Raw genomic sequence first — 22,304 nt, forward strand, 5'->3', positions numbered from 1 at the left:
TGCCTCCCAGCACACAAAGAATGAGGAAGGCAACACCGATGTGATCTGCTTGCAAGGAGCAAATACCACTCTTAAAGCAGTATTATCAAGAATTACCATGCATAACCTTTGTTAAATGCTTGTAGGCTTAGGAAAGGAAGAAAATTAATGCTGCAGGTATTACTGAGAGCTGACAAGTATCTTTGGTGTTCAATTAACTAAATGTAACATATAATTTCCCTTTGAAAACCTTGGAAAAAAGCAACTGTGAAAGACTGCAATTTAACATCAAAGTTTAAACAGTCGGGCTTACATTTTAGAAGCTCATTAGTCTGAAGGTGTATGATGATTTTCTGAAAAGATGAATGACTAAAAAGAGAGTTAAAAGGAAAAGATATTTGGGCATGAATACTTGATCTGAAATCTCTGTTCAATTTCAGGCAATGTCGCATCTCTAATTTCAGACTGTGAGAAGCTTTGCCAGTTACATCCATTGCATTCTTTATGAAATAATAAGAGGTCACCTTTAACCTAAGGAATTAGAACATTTCACTATCTTCTTTCTGAAATGTAGTGGAAAGATAAACTGTTTTTAATCAGAAGGCTATTAATAGAAATCATTTGCAAAGTTGTTTCCCACATGTACTACTGCAGCATGCCCAAAAACATGTAGTCCAGCCCCTGGACTGATACTAAGGTCAGAAAGAAAAATATTCCAGACAATTCTCAGGTCAGGCCAATTAAACTAGAGTGTCTACAAACTGGTAAATTTAGGTTATTCAATAACAACAAAGAACACAATGACTGAAGGACACAGGGAAAAGATTAATGTCATCCCTCTACCCACCAAAAGTAAGACTGAAGCTTGACGGCGCACTTTCCAAACAGCACCTGCACCAGAGTAAACTCAACAGTCTCCTATCCCACTGCAAGCCCAGCAGTTGGTGTGCCAATGTGTTACAAACCCATGTTTAAGTTTCTCCCTCAGATGTACTAGAGCCAGCTACTGAATTCAAAACAAAGCTGATGATCCTTCTGACACGACTGATTATTAACCAAAATACCTTCCATACTCTGCCATACTTTTGCCAGAGCTGACCAAGGGAGTAGCATCTTCCCTTTAGAATTCATGTCCTATATCTATCCTATATCTACAAGAGAGGCAACAGCAGTAGAAAACAAGCCAAAAAAGGAAAACATGCTCAGCCAAAATCCTCTTCTCTCCTCAATCAGCATTAAGTTGCAATGAGACTAAGATATTGTTTCTTCCTTCTTCAAAAAAATTCTTCTGTTTAACATTTTTACAGCAGCTAAGGCAACAATGTATTTTGACTATTTGATGTTTCATTTCATTTAAAAAACATTCAGATCATATGGGACAGCTAAAAGAAAGGAAACTATGGGCAGAAAAGCATTACTGGTTCATAGCTCTTTCTGCAAGCAAAGACAAAGTACTCCTGTTAGGTCTCTCTTCCGTATTTATTAAAAGGATCATAGACTTTAAAGATAATAATTAGGTACTGGTTAAAGTCTTACGAAAAATAATACTTCCATATCACAGAACTCCTTGACAATTTACCCAGTTATTCCATCAGTACCCATTCCGGAGCATGGATTTTCATGGCACAAACTAACTAGTTTAGAGAGCATGAGATCACCAAGTTACAGTTCAACCATACAGGTTCTGACAGCTGAGTCCCAAACTTTTCAAGATTTTTAGTCACATCTCTGCTTAACTGTTTGCTCTACTGTGCATTGATAGAAGCACATTACTTTGAAACTGTGTCCCTTATGTCTTAGTCTGCCTCTGATCCTATAATGGAACACACAGCCAAAGATACAAGGGTGAAATAAAATCAGAGTTCAGCTACTGTGCTCAAGTAGCAAGACGCAAATGTTTAACCATGTTCCAAAACGGCTATGCATAACCAAGCAGTGCCTTGGGTAATACTCACTAAATTTTGCTTAAACTAAAAAGAACTACTACCCCTCTCCTTGAGAGGTATGGTCTGTAGCTCAAGGATTGGAGGTCATTCCCAATGATGAAAGGTATAAAGCCCTAAAAAAAAACCCAACCCAACCAACCAACCAACAAAAACTAAACAACAAAAAACCAGAACCACAAAGACAGAACGAACCCCGCCCAACAACAAAACAGAAGGCCAGTCAGGCTGGTTGGTCTGACTGGGGCCAGAGAGGACCTTCCAACCTTCAATACCTCAGCAGCACGGCAAGAGGTGGCAATGCAGCAGCACAAAGGAGCTGTAGAGGCCAGACCTTCACTGCCAGCTCACTCCTGCATGGCCAGCAAAGTCTCTGGTTTCTTACTGGGATGGTGAATGTCCTAATGTTTGGTCAACTAATTCACTAAATTTCAGCTTAGCCTTTGGGTGGTTTACTTATAGTAAGTAATAACTGTTTTGCACTTTCAAGCTGCACACACCCTGCTCGTAGAGTTCCTTTTGAAGATGCCTGAATTATCTGCCCCAAAAGAGGGATTACAGCATTACAGATAAGGAAATTGAAGCATAAATGTAGGAAGTGAGAACCCCTGAATTGCAGAGATGGGTCTGGAAAAGAGAGACTTTAGTATCCCAATCTTATATACAATCCCGATCTTTGAAAGATTAAGTTCATTTAGTCAGTCTTACACATAACTCTCAATTCCTAGGTTTATAAAACCTTTCTGCTTTGACTCCAAGGTTGCCTAAAATTCAAAATATTTTTAATGCAGCCAGTCTAATGAGACAAAACAAAAACTATAGAACTACATTTGTATCTACTCAGGTTTATAATTATTAAGAATATTCTTTAGCATTATCATGGCCTGCTTTATTACACTATTGTAACAAAATAAGCACTGTTGAACAACACATCATTGCATTCCTAAGACAGGGACAGACAGTCTTGCAATTCTGGCATACACACTATTAATTCTATTCACTTTATATTAAGTGAATAATTTGTGTACACTTTCAGGTAACCATGTTTATCATAGAACACCACATCAACATTAATATTAATAAAAATCTTCTGTTCTACAGCTACAGATTTTATAATTCTGCCATTTCTTGTTTATGTATCACAATATGTTTTACTGCTTCAAAGACAGCATACAGTTTTTTACTGCTATTTTTCACCTTTTAAGTAGTCTTTTGTAAGTCAAAGTTATCAGTATTTAGTGAATTAATGGATTGAATAAAACTTTTGAAAACAAACAACCCTTCCCCCCAAAAAAACAGCTATGTTATTCACAGTTATTGGCAGATATTCTTCTCTCTCTTTTTCTTTTCTCTTACACAGAAGTGCACTCAGATAGACATTCTGAGGTGATGATAACACTGATTTTCATGCACATTCATGCCAGTAAGAGTGCTGCAGATTTTTTTCTGTCATGCACCCCTATTTTCCAGTATTGCAAAACCTATTTTCAGAGCTGTATACAATTACTGACACTGATACTTAAGTTTGTAAGCAAAGCTCATCCCAACAACTTGGCATGATTTGCATGATTGCACAGGCAGGATGCAATCATTTTAGCCCCATCATCGAAGGCCTTTGAGCTAATGGAAGCCCACGGGCTTCCACAGATTCTGCATCAGGTTTCAAACCAGCCCCATGCCACTGCCACCCTCTATTACTGTGTGTGTTCTTATTTTAGGTAGCTGCTACTCTGGAACATTTGTAGTACTTTTTACTTTCATTGCACCTTCCCAGTGATTAGGGATTGGTCTCTTTTGCTGTCAAGCCTGGCAACAGAAGATGCACTTAAGCCCCGTGTCACAAACACCCTGTAGGAAAGTACAGCACAGAGACCTCTGTTTAGTGCCAGGCCTTTCCAGCTTAGCCTGATGTACGACTGCAGCGCAGTGCTGTGCACAGTGCCTGCACACACCTAACAGCAGCACAAGGTCACTGATCCTACTAGATAGTGGACTTTAACGCCCCACCACCAAACTGACATGAACAAAGCTTCCTCTCTGCAAGTGAGACCTCAGAGGCTCTCACCTCAGGCTGCTCCACATGGGCAGTGAGTAGGCAGGGAAAACAAGCCAGCCAGCAGGGTGTGACTCCTGCCTGGGCAGTGTTCTCAGCACGAGCTGTCAGCACGGTCAGCATTGATCAAAACTGAACAGTTCCTCTTGAACTGCTCTAGGTATTCATCTTCATTTGAACACCACCAATTTTCAGAAGTGTTTAGCTCCTTTTTTTCCTCAATAGAAAGTATTACATTTACTAGTACTGCAATATCATATATGTAAGTGCTATTCTTTGATACCACTGTGCTAAGCAGTGTGCAAACACAGTTCAAAGACAACCCCCAACACAGAAGCTTGCAACTTAAATAATCCAAGATGCTTGTCCAATTCACATTGCACTGATAGCTTCAGTTTTCCATTAATATACTTCAATTCAGTGAACCACTCTTGCGGAAACCCATAGAAATTCTGCCCATGGATTTCATTTACCACAGAACAAGGCTTAAAAAGAAATATTAGATATCAATCAGTTTTAGAGAAAAACAACTGCAAGTAGATTCACGTTCTATTTTCTAATTGAGGAATGTTCTTGATTGATCAGCCTATAAGCTCTGAACTAGTATAACAACACTGTTTTCAGAAACACAAATGTAGGTGATAATACACACCAACACTTGCACAGTTAAAATATGAAGAAAGTGATGTATCATGGCCCTAACTCCAAAATCATTCTTACTGAGCACTGCACAACTGAGAACAGTGAGATCCCAGGAACACAGACACACCCCACTGATAGTTGAGGAGAAAAAAGGAGAACAAACATCTTTTAAAAACTTAATGCATTTTTTCTGATTCAGCTGACCAAATACAAACCTCTAAAACACACTACAAATGTTTGAATGAAGGGTATCCCACTGGGGGAAAATTGAGCAAATGGCTCTGGGAGGCTGAGTTGCCGGTTGGGGTTTAACCAGGACCATCAGTATAAATAAAATGAAAAGGAGTCTGGATTTCAGTCCAGAAATACCATTGAAGTTTTTCCAAAATACTAATATCAGGATATGAGAATTCCTGGGGTTTTGTGCCAAAACAGGGAAGAGCCTTGTCACTTGCAATGAATTTAGAAGGCAAAATGTACTTCCTTCTACCACTCTGACACTCTTCCTCTGACTAACAATCTTTTTTTAATATATAAAAGCACTTCAGAAAGAAATACAAATACTAAGGGTGAGTTTCTTAGAACAGAAAAAAAAAGCGATAGACACAACCTTCGGCCTGACTCTTCAGAGACAGCTGCATGTGACAAGCATGCCCCTCTCACAGACTGCTGCAGGGGGTATCATGTCAAGGTAAGACTCCCTAATCCTTGCCATACACATCACTCCAGTTTGGTAGTGCCTATTTTCTGCAGCACTAATTTCTTACATTCAGCAAGACAGATCAAGTCATGCAGGCAGAACTGTGCCCTTTTCTACTATGACTAAGAGAAAGAAGATGCCATTTCTCACCTCAAGATATCATCAATAATGACAAAGAAGGGATATATCCTCAATAATGCCCTAGTGATGGGACATTCTCCCTCACTGGTCACTGGTCTGCAGCATGATATAAAGTTAGGGCTCTCTGTAACTGCTGTTAAACTTTGTCATAGATTTGAATATCAAATGGTTCCGTAAGGATTATGGTTTTTTGTACATAGTTGAATAGTACTGAAGGTGACACTGTTTGGGATCGTATGAATAAGTAGTTCCAATATAAGGCTTTTTCAGCTCTGCATAAAAAAACAGTAGCAAACTACCAGATAAAAACTAAAATAACCTATAAATATGTAAAGCTCTATAGGTAGTAAAGATCTGCTGTACTTCCCATACATGTGTTAACTATATGCAAAAATTGTAAGCATGGCTTGGCCACTAGTGTGACGTCTCTGCAATATTTATTACCAATTTGCTGCAAATCCCCTACTTTCTCAAGAACAGCTGTAGTAAAAAGTAAAGCTGATTTTGAACCCTTCAAGAAAGAGTTTAGAACTCTTCAAGAAAAAAAACTACCCAAGCAAAAAAACCCCAAAATCTCAATGTTTGAGACAACAAGTTAAGAGGGTAAGGATCAGAGAAAAGGAAAATAAAGAACATATAAAATATTGAAAAAGCACCTGTTTATATTTCCCTCCATAAAATCTCTAATTCCCCTAAACTGTGTTATTCCCCAGCACTATCTATATACTGTTATTGACCCTATAGATTTGAATTTCTAGCATAGAATTGTAAATTCCCAGTAAAAGCAATTCTTCAATAATTGAGGTCAGAGTTCAGTCAGCATATTGGCTGTTTATTAGCACTGAAGTGACAACCATGGACTGAACTTTTCACTGTGCCCTGCTCATCAGATCAAGAAGCAAAAGAAAATCAATAGTAAAGCTTAAATTCACATTTCAGGGTGCATTTTTCAAACACATTAAACTATTGGAGCAACAAATTATATTTTGAGTGACAAGAAATTGTTTTTTGCTTCAATATGACCTTTTTTCTAGGAACTGCTTTGGAAGTATTATGGGAAATAGTTCTGACTCATTTTGAAGTAAAATATTCTGAATAGTTTAAAGCACTGATTAAAATTAAGGAATAAAATTATCTACCACATTTAAAAATACAAGGATCAGAGGATGTAACTTTGGATCCAGTAAAGAAATAATGATAAAAAAAATTCCATAAATTGCTTTCCTATCTGAAGGAATTTGGAATGTGTACAATCATTCTTACTGACCAGAACAAAGATTCTTCCCTCAATTATGTTTTATAGATTGAAGATTAATGAAAAAATCATTTTGTCTTTAATAACAGGTAAGTACTCATCTGTAACTATTTTCATTCTCTTCTGACTTTTCTATTTACAGAAATAGTTCTTACTTTGTTCACCATTCTTGGAACTTCATTCTGCTCTACAACCATTGTACATATATATCCTTTGTAAAAAAAAGATGGAATTTAACCTAAAAAAAAGTTTTCCTAGTCTAGTTAGATGACCCTGAAAAACAGATATAAAATCTTTTTTTCAGTAAGCAAGGAGATTTTTTTCACTTGTTTTTTAACTTTTTTTCTTTTGCACTATTTTCCTCAAAGTTAGGTCTGCTATTTTTCGACTAGAGACCCACCAATCTACCTTGGATTGATACATTTTTGTGAAGGAATGACTATATCCACTGACACTGCACAAGCTATTGCTACTTTCCATATCTATAAGGCTAATTCTAATAACCCAAACAAACCTGAAGAGTACATGCTTACTTATACTCTCAAAATTATTTTGCTGAGAATACACAAACAGCATTACTCCAAAGGGAAGTAAAACATGAATTTAAAAGAACAGCAATCAAACTCTACATGCATTAGAATAGGTGCCTGTGCTTACTCCCTTAAATGTACATAAACTGTTCTGTCTTCAAGCAGCAGCAGAACAAGTGTGACAGACTCCCTTGTTGCCTTCATTGTTGGAAAAAACAATAGATTTGATGTCTATTGATAACAATTGCAACAAAAAATGCAACCTGTTACATCTGGTTTTAGTTATTAATTGCTTTGAGACTTAAATATTATAAAACAGTAACCTAACATTTACAGTTAATCTGCACTCAGTTTGCAAAACCAGGAATGAAAACTAATAGGCAGAGAACCGTTCATTCACGGCACAGGTGCAAGTCAGGATGATGATGGGTCATCATTGCTCACTGTTGTTTTGAATATTTAACAGTTAACTTTTGCCACCACTGGAGAAACCCGACTGCAAGTAGCACATTTAGTTTTAGTGAGCTTAGAGCCAAGTGAAGGTAAAGAACCATGATAAACAGACAGTACTGTCCACACATAAACACTATTTGATCTGTTGACAGTCATGAGACTGAAAAAAATAAATATAATATGTCATTGTTTCTGACCTTCTGAGGCTAAAAATAGGTTTAAAATTAAATATCCAGGCTTGGGTTGTTTTTATTTGGTGGTGCTGGGTTTTTTGTTTGTTTGTTTATTTTGGGTTTTGGGGTTTTTCCAACGAAGAAAAAGAACCTTCACAATAGCACTGCAGAGAATGCTAAAAGCAATTTCCACAGGAGTGTGGACCTGGGAGTATGTGTGCAGTGTACAATGTCAGATAAGGTCCTCAAGACAAGTAAATAACTGAAATAAATATTGAGAGAAAATAAGATAGCTAAGAAACATTTTTTCCTGAATGAATTACAACTGAAAGTGTCAATGTATCCACTTGCTTGTATCAAATGAATTCTTACCATTTGCCTCCCAGTTGTCATGTGTGACCTGCTTACTGGAAACTTTGTGATGGCATCATATTTCCAACAAATAAGACAGATATTTATTTGTAGAAAACGAGGATTAGCAAAAAGCAGAAAAGGATTTCACCTTCACATACTGATGGATTTTTTTTCTGTGTGGTTTTTTGTTTGTTTGAATTTGTTTTTATTAAAACAAGGAAAGAATACACAGCATAACCTGACAGAAGAAAGAAATGCTGACTAAACAAACCACTCAATCTGAACTGACTTCATTGCCAGAAGTTAGAGAGAGGTGCAAATAGAACCAAAGATGGTGCCAAAAACGTGCTCTCTGCAGAAGAAGAAAATCCAGATCTGTTTTCAGTTCTGCTGCTGCAAATCCACAGTAACTCTGGGCATGTGATATGAGCTGCCTGGATGTACAAGAGTGTAACACGGGCACATGTAGTTCATACTGCCTTGATACATGGGCACATTATTGCCATGTATACAGAAAACAAGGTTCTTTCTTCCTTCACATAGAAAAAATAACAAATCAACATGAGCGACTACCTTCCAGTACACTTCTCACAGCAGAGACAGTTCTACAGAAGAGTGAAGCAAATTTGTCAGCTTTTTCAATGACATAATGCTATACACATTAACTTTCTTTTTCTTAAGAAATCAAACTTTTCTATTTTTACTGCTATAAACAACTGATGACCATGCACAGAGCTATTTTCAGCAACAAGATCTGTGTGGGAGACTGCAAAAAGTAAGTTGCTTGCAGGGCTTATAATTCATATATAAAAGTAACATAGTCAAAAATCTATTGAGTTAGATCTAACAAAAAATTTAGATTTTCATTATGAAGCCCATATATGACAGACAACAATATATGGATGCTGGCAACGAGAAGGTAGATATTAAAACCTATGCAATGTAATCTTCCCCTCAAAACAGACAGAAAAATTTGAGCAATAAACCAGTAAGAGCTTCTGGCACTGTGCATTCAACACTTCATGCTTTCCCTACCTTTTCTTTAGAGATTTCCTCAGCTAGATCACTCTGTAGCCCTAGCAACCCATTTATACTCAGTTGGCTGTCCACCACCATTATCTGTACCACATTCTGCCCTCATGGATGACCTTATACTGAAGTTCTGGAAAATACCTTGCTCACCAACCCAAAGTGTCACTTGCTATAATTAGCATTCTGGGAGCTAACAATACAGACATTAAGGCACTGAGAAAGACACATGCCCTGTCTTAGTTCAGTGTATATCAAGTGATCAGTCAGATGACCAGTCTTTTTTCAGGCAGTCGACTTGCCTGGCTCAACCCATGACCTGTCTCTATAGGGTTGTCTTCAGAGAGATGAATAATGATGTTACCTTCCTCACTATGAAAATCAGTGCTTCCAAATTTCCCTTCCTATTCCCAGGACAGCCTGCAATAAGAAAAGCCTGACTTCCAATAGAAGAACAATCTCAAAATCAGGCTGTCATTTAGCAGCAACAGCTTTTGCTGAGCACACACAACTTCACAGTAAAGGGCACTGCCTACTTCAATTTTTTCTCCTCACTGAGAACATAGAATAGAATGAGAATCTTTCCTATTCAATTGTCACATTTCAATTTTCTATTGAAATTAAAAAATTCCAATATTTTAACCTATTAAATATTATCACCATCATCCTGTTCCAATTTGGATAGTCAGTTAAATGATTGAATACAACAAAGAAATACTAAAACCACTAGGGTAAACTTTTATGTAAAGCTTCTGTACAATAGAAACTTGCTGAGCTTGGTGATAGAGTGATGCAGAGAAATATTTAACACTATCAGATTTCATTAATGTAAATCATCCCTTATCAAACCAAATTCCTAATTTCTGTTAAATGTATCAAAATTCATTATGTTTTCCTATATATTCTCAAGTGGAACAGCAAATACTCCTTCCAAGATAACATTTATTTTCAGGGTAATTTTGTGTACATAAAATAGTCTATTGCAAAAAAAAACCCCAAAAAACCTCTACTTAAATTTAAGAAAAAGATCAATTTAAGAGCAGTTGAAAAAAAATGTATTTTTGTAAACTCAACTTTTAACTACTGAGAAAATCAAAGCCACTAAGATCTTAGAAGACACCTTCTAAGGACTATGATCTCTACACAGCACAGAAAGGATTGAGTGGCCATATTTGTCCTTTCTCATGATAAATGGCTATTGTATCTATTCCCAGCCATGCAAAAAAGGGATGTTTAGTTTCAATTGGCAGAGTGTTAAGAGCATTCCAATGTGTGGGGGTTTCCGGTTTTCCTCTGAAAGATTTTTTTTAAAAAGGTACTTCTCTATGGCCATGGATTTAGCTATTTTTGATGGACTAAGGATTAACTGGTATCCATAGCCAGTATCATTCATTTGGCAAAACACAAACATTTTTCCCTCAAAGGAAAAATCTGAGTCAAAACATGCAAAACTGGCTGTGCAGTTAGCATGAATGACATAAGTATCTAATTCCCAAGGCGAAAATACATCCCATTTTGTGTTTTTGAAACATAAAATTAATCATTTTTTTTAAATGCGAAGGAAAATAACCTTGGACTGGACTCCACTCACAGAAGGTAATTATGCTAGGGACATACTAATCTGATGCTCACATCTATATTTAACTTGCTTTTAGTTGTTTTTTGTTTCAGTTTTAGAGGAGTCTGTAGCTATCCAGCCTAGCATCCAAACCATTACAGTCACTTCAAGAACAGCAACTGCAAAGTAAAAATCCATTACTAGTTTAGCAGAGAGTTGAAGAAAATTCAGCTTTTTGCAACCCTGAGTTCAGTTTATCTGACCAAATAAATAACCTTCTTCCCAGGATCACAGTGATGCAGAATTGTGTCACTTTCCAAATACAAATAAACACACAAAATCAAAACTTTATGGGAGTGTTGCCTTCACTCTCCCTGACTGGAAAATGGATGAGATGGTTTTTGTTTCTTTTATTCTTATTCTTATTCTTCTTGTCCAGCCATCTTTATATAAGAGAAATAAATATGTTTTACAAATGTGTATCAAACAGAAGTTGCTATTTTTCAGTAATTTTCCCTGTGAGAGGCACAAGTTTTATAAGCTTATTTTGAATGCACATGTATTAAAAAGTTAATAACACAATAATTATTTAATGTTGAATAATAAAAACTATCACCACCAGTTACATGTAAAAGTGTGATAGCAGTGGATGCTTAAGTTATTCAAAATCACTTAAGAAGTGACAGTCTGGGAAATGCCTGAGTAGACACTCGAGAATTCCTGAGCAGTAACTCTATTGAAAAAACCTGGCAGGAACAGAAGCCAAGAATATGAGACAAAGAGGAGATACTTTGCAGAAGTCAATTACATCTGAAATAAGAACGCGCTTATTATAACACAGCTACTATAGACTGAGTCAAAATCTAGGGTGCTCCTCTGCTGCACCATGGGGAATGTTTTGAAATTATGTTATTCTTAACACGGGGTTTTCAGAATACTCTGAAATTATTAGTCTTGCTGTAATACGATGTAAAGACATTGACATAAAGCATCTACTGTAACAAATTCCACACACTCCACAATTCTAGCAATTTTAACAATAAAACTACAACAACATGATTCCTACACTCGGTTTATAAGATCAGATATTTTTCTTTTTAACAAGTTGAGAAGTAATGCAAGAAGTAATTTACAAAAGTAACAAAAGCAGAACAGTTGGTGTGCAATTTAACTGCTGATTTAAATCAGCTTGCTGTCACAAGTAACTCCCCTAAACTGCTTCTAAAATGGGCAGACACCGAAAGGAACAGGAAAAATAAAATGGACAACAACCAGCAGCAGAAATGCTTTAAATATGCTCATGATATTCCAGCTTCAGTAAGGAAAATCCATTCCAAGATCCAGGAGCTGTCCCAGGCATTAAATCTTCCATAGAGAATCATGCTAATTGTCTTCTTAGAGTTAAACGATCTCATATCCCTAAGCAATTCTATGCAATCAGAAGCTCATTTCTTTTTTTGTTAAAGCTAGGTTTGAGAAATTTCAAGCTGTCAACACTGATAGCCATTTATTCTGCACCTACACTGAAGTCAATGGGAAGGGGAGGTTGGAAAACTAGAGGAAATGAACAGAAGTCTGATTCTCAAATGTACTTTTTCTGATTTTCAGAGGAGGAAAGAAAGAGTTATATTACTGCAAGTGTTCTTCCTGTTCTCCTTTACTGATCTTGCCAACCTCTCAAAAGTATTTTGCAAGGTTTTTTTAACAGCACAATAAAATTCAAATTACACACCCCCTGTTTTATCCTCACAAGATTTATATTACAAACAAAATAAATGAAAATTAGTATCAATGCAAAATATCAACGACTATTCTTAAATACATTTTATGATATCTCTCCACTGTTTTAAGTTATATCAAAACACCGAAATCAAATTGTAATCTACAGTAAACAGTGGGTCACAAACCTCTCTGCAGAAGTCCTTCAGACTAAAAGGTAAACAACTCCTGACAATCTCTGTTACAGAATACAAACCACCCACCACTCAAAATACGAAGGACTAGGGAGCCCCATTCTAATAAATATTTAGGTCCCAAAAATTCAAAACTTAAGAGACAAAACAATAGGGAAAAACAGAAACACAGACAGAAAGAACTAAACAAACAAAACAACCTTACCTTTCACAAGCTCGGACAGTCCATGCAGCAATTATCCATAATGAGATACTAAAAACCAACAGTACAGTTCCTGGACATATTGTCATTAGAGTCTTCATAACAAAACGGGTATTGAAGTTTATCTTATTTAATGCTCCAATGCTTCTAGATGAGGCATCAGTGAAAAGTTTGCTATGCAAAAGCATAACTCTGGCAATAAGATATAGTCTTAAGAACATTGGTATAGATAAAATAATATCCACATCAGCTGTTGTTGTGGATGGAGCGTAAGAAAAGGCGAGCCGGGCTGTCCATGTGAATGTATAATTCCCAGGTATGGGATGTATAGCACACACCAGTATTTCCAAGCAGATAAAGAAAATACGCTCATAAGTCATGGCTATTCTCCAGTCATCTGCTCCATTGTCCACCATGAACAACTGAAATAATAAAATATAAGGTTAACTTTAGTACATCATTAACAAAACTTGTTATAATTCCATTTTAAAATACCATAGTTTTCAGAGCTGCCAATGACCACTAAAAAAGTATGCCATTTCAGAAAATGACATTACTACATCACTGCGAAGAGAAAGATAACTCTGGTTAAGACAAAAAGAATTTTTTCAAGACCTATTTTTAAGACTGCACGTGATGCTAAATTTTCATGTATTATTTACTAAGAATTCTTCATATTTTGTTTAACTGTAATTTCTGATAAAATAAAATTCTGGACTAATTAAGCCTTGTTCATTCAAAATCAATTGTTTACTCTAAGTTCATAAAACTGAGACTTATTTAAGTGTTTTCAGAATGGATATCTAAAATACAAATTAAAAATACTTTCAAAGATGCAATGTTAAGCCTGCACAACAGCATATCCATGTTTCAGGCAAGGTGATATTACAGCTATTATAGAACCATCCCAGCTGACTTTAAGATACCAATACTGAATCATGTAAACTGTAAAACTATGTAAGAAAGTGTACAAATACTCAAAATGATATCTCATGGTGAAAGTACGAAAAGTAATGTCCAGCAAATATCAGAGTAGCCCAGGCAGCTGGGTGATGTCCACTAGTAGCTGAAAATTAAATGCACATGTTGGTTGTTGCACAGTCAAGGCCTTCACCTTGCCATCCAAGAATAAAGGTTCTAAAACATTTCACACTGTTTAGTAAATTATGTTCCTGATGATTTACTAAATAAATAGTTAATCAAACAACACCTGTCACTAATAGAGAGTTGAGATATGCAAGAACTTGCAAATAGGCAAATTTTTAGAGAGGAACATAACCCATATGTAAAAAGAAGATACAATCTCAATGACAGAAAAAGACCTTCTCATCAACCACAGTCTGAATCTAAACAAGGCTGTTCAGCAAATAGTTAATAGGAAATAAAAATACTTTTGCAAGATTTTTAAAATTGGATTATTTAAAAATGATGGGTGAGAAGGCAAAGAACACAATGTGCTCCCTAATGGAAGAAAAGTACATTCAGCAACCTAAACACTATATACGCAGTGGAAAAGACACTCATCTGCACTGCTCTCTGCCCCTTTCCATCTTTCAGGAGTTTAAAAATACAAGCCTGATTTCTCTGTATGTGTTTTTTAGTGATCAAAAACACACTCTACATCCTCCTCACTATACGTTTAGTTTGTTTTTCATAAAATTGCTCTACTGAAATCGTTTAGAGTAGTGATAACCTTAAATTAACTTTATCATAGTGGAACTGATACCAAAAGAAATAAAGAAGTTAACCATAGTAAGGAGCATAACAAAACAAAATAAATTTATGTCTTTGTGGACTTGTTTTTTATGTTCCTTCCCTCCATCTTACTTCAGTTGGTGTCAGTGACAAGATTTTGGTACTGGGGGTGGCTGCAGGGGTGGTGTCAGCAAAAAGAGGTCAGGGGCTGCTCTGCAACGTACCCATTGCAGGACATAGCCGAGTTCACCATTGAAGCTTGTGGTGCTTCTGTGAAAGCATATTTAAGAAAGGGCAAAATGCTGCCCAGGCAGTGAGGAGTGAGAGAGAAAAGTGTGAGAAACAATGCTGGAAATGCCAAGGTCAGAGAAGAAAGGGAGGAGGTGCTCCAGGCACTGGAACAGAGACTTCCCTGCAGGCTTTGGAGAGGACCATGCTAAAGGAGGTATTTCCCTGAAGCCCATGGAGAGGACCACTCCAGAACAAGGTGGATATTTCCCAAAGGAACTGTCACCTCACCTGCAGAGAGCCCACACTGCAGAAGATTCTCCTTACAAGAACTAATGCCCATGGAGGATTCATGCTGGGGCAGATTTACCCTGAAGGGCTGCAGACCATGGAGAGGACCCACACTGGACCACACAAAAAGCATGAGGAGAAAGGAGTGGCAAGGAGAAACTGTCACGGAGAGACTCCCATTCCCCATAACCCTTGTACTCATGCAGGGGAAGATAAAGGAGTTGGGAGTGAAGATGTTCATCTTGGAGAGAGTGGAGTAGGGCAGCGTGGTTTTTGCCATTATTTCTCACCATCTTACTCTACTTTTAAATGTCAATAAATTAAATTAATTTTCCTCAAGTTGCGACTGTTTTTCCAGCGCCAGTAATTGATGAGGGATCTCCCCATTTTTATTTCAATTCACAAACTTTTTCATCTTATTTTCTCTCCTTGTCCTGTTGAGGAGGGAGAGCAAAAGAGTGGCTGGGTGGGGGTCTAGCCAAGGTCAAGCCACCACACTTAGATACAGTTCCTACCTCCACTGCAATATTATTGAAGACAGAGACACTCAGTGTTGAATTAAGCTAAAGAAACACATTCAATGTATACAACATGAGCACATATACTTTCTTTCACCTCTGGTCTCTCCGCAAACTTCGCATACTAGAATCATGAACTGACACTGGAAGGCTGATTTATGTATGTATGTTTGTCTTACCAAAACACTGCTGGTTTACACTTAGCAAATGCACTATTTGGTATTAAGGGCCAAACTTCCAAAGTACTGTAAGGCTCCAGTGCATCTGATTCTTGTAATTAGCCCATAAATTCTGTCAGTCAGATCACAGAAGTGCTACATCAGTTACAAAGAGATCCAAGTATTTAGAACACCCAGAATACAGATTGACTGAAACCAGCTTGACTGAAAAAGAGAGATAATATCAAATGTCTCAAATGCTGTGTGGGTTTCCAGAGCAAAGAATAAATTAACAACAGATTTAAATATTTCAATTCTAAGATACATATCAAATACATGTCAAACTGGCAGAGTTAAAAAGTTTTAAAATCTGCTGAAAAAGGCGATGGTCTTTTCTCCTCCCTTTTTACTTACCATCTTCACAGATTTAAAAAAGAATTCTATATGTAGAAAGTCAATTCAAGAAAAATGATACCTTCGGTACTGGTTCAGTTTAAAAGATGAGAATAGAAGAATGCTGAGTTAAACATCGGCATTAAAATTTGATCTTACAATTTTCACAGAAGAAAATGTTATTTTATCACTCAGTTTTTTAAAAACTGAGATGTCATTATGGAATATATACTTGATAACATATTCACCTGTCAGCAGAAGGAAACCCAACATGCTACACAGAAAGAAGTTTCTCTGTAGTGCTCAGTGGAAGAGGTTATGCTTACAGACACAGAAGATCTTTATCAACCTCCCTTGACCTTAGCTGAGCCAATTTCTTCTAAGGAAAATAGTATTTTAAAGTGATAATATCTTCAGTTGTCATAAAATGAGATTTAGGAGGTGAAAACATGAAAGGCAGAAAATACCAGAAATTACAAAGGACCATGTATAAAAATTTACAAAGGACCAGTATAAAAATTACAAAGGACCAGTATAAAAATTTCTATTCCATGAAAATATTAATATTTCAAAATCACATTTATGAGGTAGATTTCCTTACAATTCTTTGCATCTAAATTCAAACTATGATGGACATCAAACATTCTAGAACATGTATGGGCCTCTAACACACACTCTGAATAACAATTAAGTTCAGACATAAGAAAATGACACAGAAATTTGTAAAGGATTTCATGTCCATTTTATATACTTTCAATTATCCAATCTTCTAAACGCAAGTTTCCCTTTTAATTTGTAAGATACAGAGGTATTTGTGCGTGCCTGTGTGCTTGGCTAGGTACTTCTAGTTTGGAAAGTGAGGAACATAAATGAATGGAAATGAGAAAGGACAGCTGAACAGCACAATTTAAAGGTTATTTACACACAGTCTTAGATGCTTTCAGTTAATCCTGTTATAATAACCATGCATTAATTTCAAGATACTACTCCCCATTTGAATTGTGTACGATGCTAGCAAGAAAAAGAGAACATAATAAAAGAGTGAGACAACTTTTCCTATACTTTTGAGTCCTGCACAGAGAAGGACAAACTCCAGTCAAGGTTAAAGATGTTATGCCAATTCATAGCTTTCAAATTTCGTGTAATTATTCAGTGTTAAAATCTAATTCAAGTACTTCATCAGTGTACTGCAAGGTTCTTCAAATACAGAACTCTCATATACCTTTACTTAGTCTGCACTCTGTATGAAAAATTCTGAAGTTATTTTCACTTGGAATTATGTAATGTATGCATGTAATGTATGCATGTAATCTATCTATGTATATATGCATGTAATGTATGCATATTGTATGTAAATATAAGATATAGAATCAATCTTTAACTTCAAATGAACTTGATATTTCTAATCCCACACATTAAAAGCATAAAATAAATATAATATCATAGATATTTATGTGGCATGTGTATCTTTCATGTAATACCATAGGAAAAAAAGAGAAACATATTCAAAGTATACAGATTGAACTCAATGACAAATTAGATCAGACTCCATGAAGGACAGAAACAAAAGGAGAGAAGTTAATTTTCTAAATCATTAGTAAATAAAAAGTTTCATAGCATGCTACCACAGGTTGTTAATGAATGGAAAGAACAAGGAAACTTGTCTGTTTTAAAAAACCTTTATAGGTAAAATAATAAGTTTGAAAACTGTAACGCTACCCTGGTCTAATACTGTGGGGATACATTCGTACAGGAGTAAAAAGGAAGCAACAAAGTGATAAAGCAGCATCAGCTGTAGTCCTGGAAGCATTCCTTGGAGAAATGGAATCAATGTTACTTACAAGCAAACTGTTGCAATTGTTTAATTTAAGAATCAAAATTTAAAATTGTCAAATACTGGAGTCACTGAAACCTTATAAAAGAACTGATGGGACTACAATTTAGAGAAGCAAAATATAGCCTCTGGGGCTGCTGACTTACCAAAACTTTTGAGCATTTTTCTATAGTTTGGAGTGCCAAAAATATCATTTACACAACTAAAAGAAAGCCATTATGATACTCAGGGAGGAAGAAGATACTGCTTTTGTCTCCCTACTCCAAATAGCCAAGTCATTGTCCCAAAACACCCCATTAAGTAAGAATTATTTAAAACCATATGGTGATGGGAGATTGATATCTCAGGCCTTTAGCACAGTTGCCTCTAACTAGAGGATGAAAATTACCTTCTTACATCATCAGAAGGCACGTAATCCAATGGTCTGCAAATTACCTAAAGGCCTGTGCTTGACCTTGGAGAGCCTGCAGGAATTCCTGGCAGCTGCTGTACTCCTCATCCTGAATACAGTGCCACAGAGCACAGATGTTAGTGGGTTTAATACATATGTGAAGTCATGAGGCACCAAATGCCCTCTACACACAAAACCCAGAAGGCAAACAATATCTTTGTTCACAAAATTACATGAGGGATTAGCTACCTTGTATTTGCCAGAATGTTTCTCACATCTAGAGTTGAAGTCAAACTTTCTAGTAGGTCACTAAAAATTGATCAACAAGAACTTGTGGATATACCTATCTATTGAATGATATATGTTTAATTCATTCAAATGAAGAAGCTAGACTGCTCTACTGCTTATACAGGTACACTAGCACACAAACACATATACCCCTTCTGACTATAAACATGTCAATTTAAACAGCAGATTGCAAAAGTCTTGTAGTTTCAATTATTATTTGCATAGTATATTTATTTAAATTTGCATCTCTTTGCAAAATCAGTTCTTCAGAATTATTAATATTTTGCTATAAACACTGTGTACATCAATGCATGCAAAGCAAACTTCATGTTAATGTGTTATGGTGGCTAAAAAGGCTCAAAATACTTGTCTCAAATACTGCATTTAAACAATGCCATCTCAGGAAGGGATATGTAAAAGAGGCTCAGAGCATTTATAGTCTTTGTGAACTCTATTTTCAGAAGTGCATTACCAAAACCTTCACATTAAAATACATCTGAACTACACATCTTGGTTACTCTGACAAGTCACACATAACCTTAACCATTTCAAAAAACATATATGTGTTAAACAATGCTCTTAACAGGTTTGTCTGTCTCTGTCCCTCAGAAAATTATAGAAAAATGGAGACCTTTTAGAAAGAAAAGAATTTATGATCAAATAAACTAACACAGGGTTAAAATCTGCATGAGCCCACACAGTTAAATTCTGCCTACCCCTACTTCCCTTCTGGTTTAAACCACATACTGACAGTATTTTTTTCTATAGCTTTTTCTCTCTAAAGGTGTTCAGAAGCATCCCTCAATATTCTTAAATGGCACTGGCCAGATTTTCAGCTCTGCTCTTCATCTCAAACAACTACAGGCTTTGAGCTTACACCCCTGACAGCCTACTATGTCAAAAGACCATTACAGCACTCAGTAATTGCTGGGACGTACATAATTTCATTTCATATAGGTCTGTCCATGTATATATATGTGCTCCAGGGACATAAAGAAGGTGAGATGCTCCTGAAAATGCCATTAACTTTCTACGCCAGTAATAGTACTAAGAACTGAAATCCAAGGACTAGAAAGGGGGAAAAAGAAAAAGACATTCCAACATATCAGGACTTGTTTGCACATGCTATGGAGAAGAAGAACTTCCTGAGATAATTATGGATTGAACTAGGAAATCATCACAAGCTTATATTAAAAAAAAAAGTCAAAGTAATTAGATAATGAGTTCACTATTACTAATAGAGTGGATTGTAAACAAAATTAATATAAAACCATTTTTTTTTCACTTTCATTATTAAAAAAGTATTTCACAATATGATCTCCTAGTACAATTCAGTTTGGACTCCTGCTTGAATAACCACAGCTGAGCTTCCTCAGATCAGTAATCAACAGAGAGATAGTTACAGGAATTTTTATGAACCTTTAAACAAATCAGAGCTCCATAAATAAAAGTCCACCACTCGGGGTTACTGTATTCATTTGAGATATTCAGCAGAATAACCAGTAAGCGACTCAGTTAAACTGACTGGATCAGGAGTTTCTACTCAGTCAATTTCTATGAAAGATATTTCTTAATTTTTAAAATACTCTTAATTTAACAGCTATTTCATTATACCAGATCCTACCCACTCCAGCTGCTTAAAATACAATGAGAATAAGCTCCTTAAGTTATCACACATAGAAGGCTTCCATCCAGCATCAGCAGTTCCCAAACGTTTTGTGCCTGGGATTGACAGTCAATAATGTTCTCCAGTCAGACACAGAAGCAACATGACTTATTAAAGCTCTGAATGTAACTTAAGTGCAAGAAGAATAACAGAGAAGGAACGAAAAACTGGTGGGAGTGGTGATACACCTGAAGGCTGTGCTGCCATTCTGCAGGACCTTGATAGGCTGGAGAGCTGGGTGGAGAGAAACCTAATGAAGTTCAATAAAGGCAAGTGTAGGGTCCTGTACCCACGGAGAAATAACCCCAAGTACCAGTACAGGTTTGGGGCTGACCAACTGGAGAGCAGAGGACATGGGAATCTTGGTGGATGACAAGTTGACCAAGAGGCGGCAGTGTGGCCTTGCAGCCAGAAGGGCCAATGGGATCCTGGGGTGCATCGGGAACAGTGTGGCCAGCAGGTTGAGGGAGGTGACCCTCCTGTTCTGCTCAGCCCTAGTGAGGTCACATCTGGAATACTGTGTTCCATTCTGGTCTTCACAGTTCAAGAAATACAAGGAGCTATTGGAGAGGGTTCAGTGGAGACCACAGAGATGATGAGGGGTCCGGTGCATCTCCCTTATGAGGAGAGACTGTGGGAGCTGGGCCTGTTTAGTCTGGAGAAGAGAGGGGATCTCATCAATACATACCTCAGAGGCAGATGTCGAGAGGATGATGCCAGAGTCTTTTCAGTGGTGCCTAGTGATGGGATAAGGAGTAATAGCCATAAACTAAAACACAGCAAGTTCCACCTCAACATGAGGAAGAATTACTTTACATTGGGGGTGGTAGAGCACTGGAACAAGCTGCCTAGGAGTCTCCCTCCCTGGAGACATTCAAAACCCACCTGAACATGCTCCTGTCTCACATGCTCTAGGTGACCCTGTCTTGGCAGGGAAATCTCCAGAGGTGTCTTCCAAACCTAACTATACTGTGATTCTCTGAGTCTGTGATTTCAGATAGTTCTCCTGCATAAACATACAAACTGGGAAAATAGGACCAGTTCACTAAAATAGCATTCATCTTTTTCATACTATTTATTATTCTGCCATTTAAAAAGCAGAGTAGAAATAACAAAGAAAATAAAAAGAATATATACGTTACTACATAACAGATATAGTTACTAAAGAATACACTGAGTGACCCAGAGCAACCCACAAGAGCACTTCTTACAATTGACCACGGGATGGAAAAGATACCTAGTTTTCAATATCAGCTTTCCCTACTCCCCCTCGCCCCCCCTTCTCTCTCCACACACCCCTGCAAGAACCTAAGGACTGAGCAAGGTTATTGGGATATAGCCAGCCCTCAGGAAACATTTCAGCATGTAACCTAACCACACCACAACTTGTCAGAGAGTTCAGCTTCCACCAGCTGCCAACCCACACTACCTTCTGCTTCTGCTGGCCTGCTCTGGCTCACTTTCCCTGCTAAAAGAGTGCACCAGAACATTAACTATTTATTACACCTAAAGCGGAAGGTTGCAAAGAAATAGTAAATGCATTCCTTAAGTCCACTTTCACAGATATAAACAAATGACCACACTGGAAAAACAACCATGCTAATACAATAATCTCTAACAACAACAGCAAAAAACTCTTCAAAAATTTCTTCTAGTCTTTTAGGTCTGCTTCAACTACTACACTGAACGTGGTAGCATGAGGATGAAAACACTGATTTCAAAATAAGGGATGATTTTAGTTTTGCACTGAAGCAGCAGTTCCAAAACTTCATATATAAAGAATATAGCACATCTGCCTATAAAATAATCGCTATTTCACAGAACTAATATTTAGAATGTATTTACTAAGAAACATAGTGGTCTATGTTATGTTTTTCTCCATTACAAGTACCTCAGAAGTAAAGTAATTCTGATACT

The 22,304-nt window shown here is 36.8% G+C and overlaps 1 protein-coding gene across 2 annotated transcripts in view; it reads right to left on the reverse strand.

The window, feature by feature from the left end:
• The window catches only part of KCNN2 (potassium calcium-activated channel subfamily N member 2), a 76,631-nt gene that overhangs the window by 41,094 nt on the left and 13,233 nt on the right, over window positions 1-22,304 (reverse strand). For both annotated transcript variants that reach the window (XM_032676027.1, XM_032676028.1), the window contains exon 4: window positions 12,929-13,347. In XM_032676027.1, coding sequence (XP_032531918.1) covers window positions 12,929-13,347 — 419 coding nt within the window. The remainder of the gene's footprint in view (window positions 1-12,928; window positions 13,348-22,304) is intronic.

The sequence above is a fragment of the Chiroxiphia lanceolata genome, chromosome Z (assembly GCF_009829145.1).
Source record: "Chiroxiphia lanceolata isolate bChiLan1 chromosome Z, bChiLan1.pri, whole genome shotgun sequence".
NCBI lineage: Eukaryota > Metazoa > Chordata > Aves > Passeriformes > Pipridae > Chiroxiphia > Chiroxiphia lanceolata.